The sequence below is a fragment of the Rattus rattus genome, chromosome X (genome assembly GCF_011064425.1).
Source record: "Rattus rattus isolate New Zealand chromosome X, Rrattus_CSIRO_v1, whole genome shotgun sequence".
NCBI lineage: Eukaryota > Metazoa > Chordata > Mammalia > Rodentia > Muridae > Rattus > Rattus rattus.
Genome location: NC_046172.1, coordinates 49902419 through 49907876, shown reverse-complemented (window position 1 = coordinate 49907876; position 5458 = coordinate 49902419). Strand labels below are relative to the sequence as shown.

General features: G+C 41.0%; 1 protein-coding gene across 1 annotated transcript; it reads right to left on the bottom strand.

Moving 5' to 3' along the window:
- Positions 1-4093: 4093 nt before the first annotated feature.
- LOC116887885 (melanoma-associated antigen B5-like) lies at positions 4094-5122 on the bottom strand. Its single transcript, XM_032889367.1, has one exon. The coding sequence runs from the start codon at positions 5120-5122 to the stop codon at positions 4094-4096; it is 1029 nt and encodes a 342-aa protein (XP_032745258.1).
- Positions 5123-5458: the final 336 nt, after the last annotated feature.

The following is a 5458-nucleotide window of genomic DNA, read 5'->3' as shown; positions in this document are numbered from 1 at the left end:
TTTATACTAAGTTCATCAGAAATCCACTGTCAGGATATACATAAATGAATCAATTAATCATATATGAACAAATATACCCTGAGTCACTACTCTGTGGTTTCACTAGCCGCACCTGATAAATCACCTGAGAATTAAATTTCCACATGAATTTTATCAGTGATATTTATGTCATAATATATATAGTCCCATCATTAGTCCTTACTCAGTGTTCTTAATTTGACTTCTTGTTGGGAATCCAATTTATCTCTCTTAACTGCTGCCATCTTCCTATAATAAAACCCTGACCTCTCTCAATCACATTATATGGAAGAGGCTCCATCCTTTCTTGGCCATAACTATCTGGAGTTTACTAACAGAAATCTGTGGCAGGAACAGTATGTGCTCAAATGAATGGTCATTTCAAAGAACTTTTCATAGCTTCCCATCCATATATCCATTGCAGCCATAACAAACTCTAACCCCTCAGTTAAAGTTTACAAAACCACAAGCAAAATAACCTCTTTTTAGTTATGCTTTTAAGGCAATAGATTCTACTTTTTCCATGCCAAGTCAAACAAATTCATTGTAGTAAATTTTCTATTTCTAATCTTAATGAAGGATCATTCTCTCTAGTTCTTAGAGAAGTTGTGGGGAGTATATACATAGACTAACTGCTATGTAAACAGTGCATCCTAGCATTGAAAATAGAATCCAGGATACATTCCATTCCTTTCCAAGCTGAGGGTCCCCCATATATACATAAATACAACATCTCAAAGTCACTTATGAAAGCACTTTGCCATTCTGAATTGAAACTTTCAACCCAAAATTTGTCCTCTTTAAAAGAAATGCAGGGACAAGAATGGAGCAGAGATTGAGGGAATGACCAAATAGTAACTTGCCCAAATTGATACCCATCCCATAAGCAAGCACCAATCCCTGACACCATTAATGATAATCTGTTATGCTTGCAGATAGGAGTCTAGTGTAACTGTCCCTGAGAGGCTGACTGAAACAGATGCAGATACCCACAACTAAACATCGGACAGAGGTTGAGAATTGTTATGGAAGAGTTGGGGGAAAAATCAAAAGCCCTGAACAGGATAGGAGCTCCATAGGAAAACCAATAGAATGAACTAACCTGGACGCTTGGGAATTCTCAGAGACTAAGACAAAAACCAAGGAACATTCAGGGGCTGGACTCAGGTCCCCAGCACATATGTAACAGGTGTGCAGCTCAGTCTTTGGCTATCTCTAAAGCAATTGCCTGCCTGTGAAATCTGTTCCCCAACAGGGCTGCCTTGTCTGAACTTAGTGAGAAAAGTGCCTAGGCCTGCAGAGATTTCATGTTTCAGGGCCTGGGGAGATATCCAGGGGCCCCCACTCTTTTAGAGGAGAAAAGGAAGAATTGTATGGTCAGGGACTCTGTGAGGGTCATCTGGATGGTAGCAATGAGTAGTATATAAAATAAATAAATAAATAAATAAATAAATAAATAAATAAATAAATAAATAAATAAATAAATAAATAAATGGAGAGAGAGAGAGATGGAGAGAGAGAGAGAGAGAGATAGATATGTGATCCTTACTTGATGGTCCAGGGTGGGGTGGTATCCAAGAAGGGTTTTCCCTTCCCTGATGAGAAGGGAAGGGTTCAATGGGGAGATGGATTTGTAAAGGTGGAACAAGGAGGGGATGTGATCAGGATGTATAGTGAATAAATTAATTAATGAAAAATATCAGGATTCAGGGGCATATCTTCGTAAATTAAATAGCAAAAGGAAAAGAAAAAAGAATTCAAGTAAATGGATGGACTTAGAAAATACCCTGAGTGAGGTAACCCAGACGTAGAAATACACTCGTGGTATGTAATATTTATAAGTGAATATTAACCATAAAGTACTGGATACCCAGTCTATACTCCAAAGACCCAAAGAAAATAAATAATGAGGGCCTAAAGGAGAATGCTTGAATCTCACTCAGAAGGGGGAATAAAATAGACCTCAGAGGTGGGTGGAAGGAGAATCTAGGTGGGAGAGGGGATGAGAAGGAACAAAGATGGGGATCAAGTATAGGAAGTAGTAGTGCAGGAGAGGGCTGGGAGATAGAACAGATATTTGTGGACCGCATCTCTGGGATTTTTCAGAGACCTGGGATGTAGGGATGTAGGAAGCTCCCAGGAGTCTGTGGGTGTGACCCTCACTGAGACTTTTGGCAGTGGAGGATATAGAGAGTGAAGTAATCACCTCCTATAGCCAAGCAGAATTTCCAGTAGAGGGAGGGAACCTCAAACTACCTACAAAATCTTCAATCCAAAATTTGTCCTCCCTACAAGGCATGCAGGGATAAAGACAGAATAGAGATTGAGGGACTGGCCAACCAATGACTGGCTTAATTTAGATCCATCCAATGGGGAGAGAGCCAACCCTCAACACTATTAATGACACTCTGCTATACTTGCAGACAGGAACCTAGCATAAATGTCTCCAGAGAGGTTTCAGTATATGGAAACAGTTAAACAGCTTGGAAAACCTGTGGAAGAATAGGGGGATAGGATTTGAGAACACTAAAGGACACCACAAGAAGACCTGTGAAATCAACTAACATGGGCCCAAGGGTGTTCACAGAGACTGAACCACCAACCAAAGAGAATTCAGGGCCTGGAGTTAGGCTCCCAATACATTTTTTAGCAGATGTAAAGCTTGATCTTCATGTGGATCCCCTAATAATTGGCGCAGGGTCTCTCACTGACACTGTCCCTTCCCTAGCTGGACTGCCTGGTGGGACCTCAGTGGGAGAGGATATACTTAGTCCTGCTGCAAATTGATGTGCCAGGGCAGGCTGATTCCTAAGGGGAGCTCCCTTTCTCTGAGAAGAAAGGGATGGGTAATGGAGGTGAGGGAATTTTGACAATAAGACTAGGGGTAGGGGGCACTGTGACCAAAACCTGAAGTGAAAAAAAAATGAGTAAATGAATAAATAAATTAATGGAAAAAAGACATAATCATTAAATTATCATGAAAATCTATATTATGAAATATGATGGGATTATAATGATGGCCTTCACAAGTAATAATGATTTTATGATGTTATGAGGGTAAGGTCACATTCCTGGATGCTTGGCCCTATAGCAAAAGAGTATAATTCTCTTTTCCTCTATGCTTCCCCCCTTCCCTTCTTTCCCTCTCACCTTTGGCTTGTATCCTCCCTAATTTTCCTCCCTATCTCCCTCTACCCTCATTTTCCCCCTCCTCCTTGCCTTCCTCCTCCCCCTGCTCTATCCTCCCTTCTCACTCCTCCCTACTCTTCTGCCTTTCCAGTTCTCTCCATGTTTCTCCCATACTCCTCCCTGTCTTTCTCCCAATCTGTGCCTCTTCCCTCCTTTTCTCCCCTCCATTTTCTATAGGTAGGCTGTCCTCAGAAACTGGAATTCTAGAGCGCCTGATCTTGTAGTTATAAGCCTCTGAGATATAGAAAGTTACAATCAGTTAAGGTGCTTCATATCACCCATCCATATTTTGTTATAGAAGCTTGAATGGATTTCATGATTCTTCCCCTTGACTCTGAAGCATATTACCTGAGGTTATGTATTTACCCTTCAATTAGACCACCATTCACATGTCCAGTAAAAATTATATATCTTATTATGCTACACAAGGTCTCCCAACATCCTATGTTCTTTACTCTGTTTATTTCTGCATAATAACTTTCATAAGAAGCACCCTCATCTGCATCTCTTTTCACTCAACCATAATTAATAAATAGGTATTCAACACCATAGTGGTTCATATTCTTAAATACTATAAAAAGCAGAGGCTAATGATTTATCTTAGCATCCCAGTTTGACTAATGACTTCTAAAGAATTAGTGGTAGGTAAGTGGATGTTTGGTGAGTAACAGTCAAGAAAAATAAATTTTAAATCGTAACATTTAATTTCTACAAATTTTTTGCATAAACCAAGAATAATATTCAATTACATGTAACTTTACCAAACCACATAGTAAAACTATTTAAAGGAAATTAGGTTTGAACAACTTGTCATCTTTCTAACTGTATATCTACTTTATATTATCAAGGAAAAAATGTGATGCATTGTCTTCTTGACAGGAAAAGTTCAAGTGTCAACAGGGGTGGTAGAAGCTGTTGGTGATTTTTCTGGGGAACCTTCAGTAGATTGGTCAGTGGTATCAGTATTATCTTCATCTCTGACTTCTGCTCGCTCTTTCTCATCTTTCAAAGCCTCTTGGTAAAGGGCTGAGATGGCATGAGGTGTTGTTTTGTTGATCTTGGCCAAATATTCCAGGACCTTCATCTTGCTTGTTTCAGCATGGGCTTGGGGACCCCACAGGAACTCATAGCGTGGAGGATCACTGTGGGCCACCTGCCGGTACTCCAGGTACTTCAGCTTCACCAAATACTGGGTCATGAGCTTCCGGGGCTCACCAAAGATGCGGTGCTTCTTCCCTGGATAGATTCGCTTCTTCTTCAGGATTTTCCAAATGTCTTCTTCACTGGCGCTGTTGCCTTGAATGAAGATGATACCCAGGATACTCATCAGGAAACCGGTCTTGGGTAAGCCTTTACCAGCACGGATCCTTCCATTGTTGGGGAGCTTCAGCTTGCTGATGAGGTCGTATGAGGGCTGACTGGAGCTGACTTCCCTCACTTCCACTGCAAAGGCATCTTCCAGCTTCTCAGAGGCTTTCCTGAGGATCTCAGGAAAGTCTTTTTCATATTTCTTGGTGATAACCTTCATCATTTCTTCCTTGGTAGTGAGCTGCTTCAAATTGTAGTTGTGGAGCAGGTACTGTAACAGTATTGCCACCCGCCTTTCGATCAGATCTTGGTGCAGAAAAGGGCGATCCTTTTGTATACTTGGCTCACTTTCCTCATAGGAACTTTCATCTGATTCTGAGGAAGAGCTACTCAGAATAAGTTTGGCAGATGGTTTTGCTTTCGGAGGTGCTCTGTGATTGCTGGAATACTCAGCCCCAGGCTGGCTCTGAGATTTGGCAGAAGACTCTTCTGCTGCTTCTGATGCTTCTTCTGCTATTTCCTCAGCATCTCCGTAAGCCTGAGCCGCACCTCTGGCCTGGTACCTTTTTTTCCGAGAATGGAGCTTACGCTTCTGATCATGAGGCATGATGACTCTGATTAAGGTGAAGTACTGGAAGTGGTGGAAGGGTGCTAGAGATGCAAACACCTGCATGAAATGAAAGATGATATGAAAACAAATATACAACTTAAGTAAGTCTATCTCTGCAGATTTCCATGAGCAAAGTGCTTTAGGAATCCAATATTCTGCTGTTCTAAAAAGCTTATCCTTTGGCTAAGAAATAGACACTTTTTTCAGCCTAGTACTTCTCTACCTTGCCTGTGTTGTACTTGCCTAATGAGTTGGCATCTTTTTTTGAGATACAGAGACCCTCTCAGTCCCCCTCAATTCATATCACCCACTAAAATGTTTTGAGCTGGTCTC

Coding starts and splice junctions, on each gene's coding strand:
- LOC116887885 (XM_032889367.1), bottom strand. CDS start 5,122: ATGCCTCATGATCAGAAGCGTAAGCTCCATTCTCGGAAAAAAAGGTAC.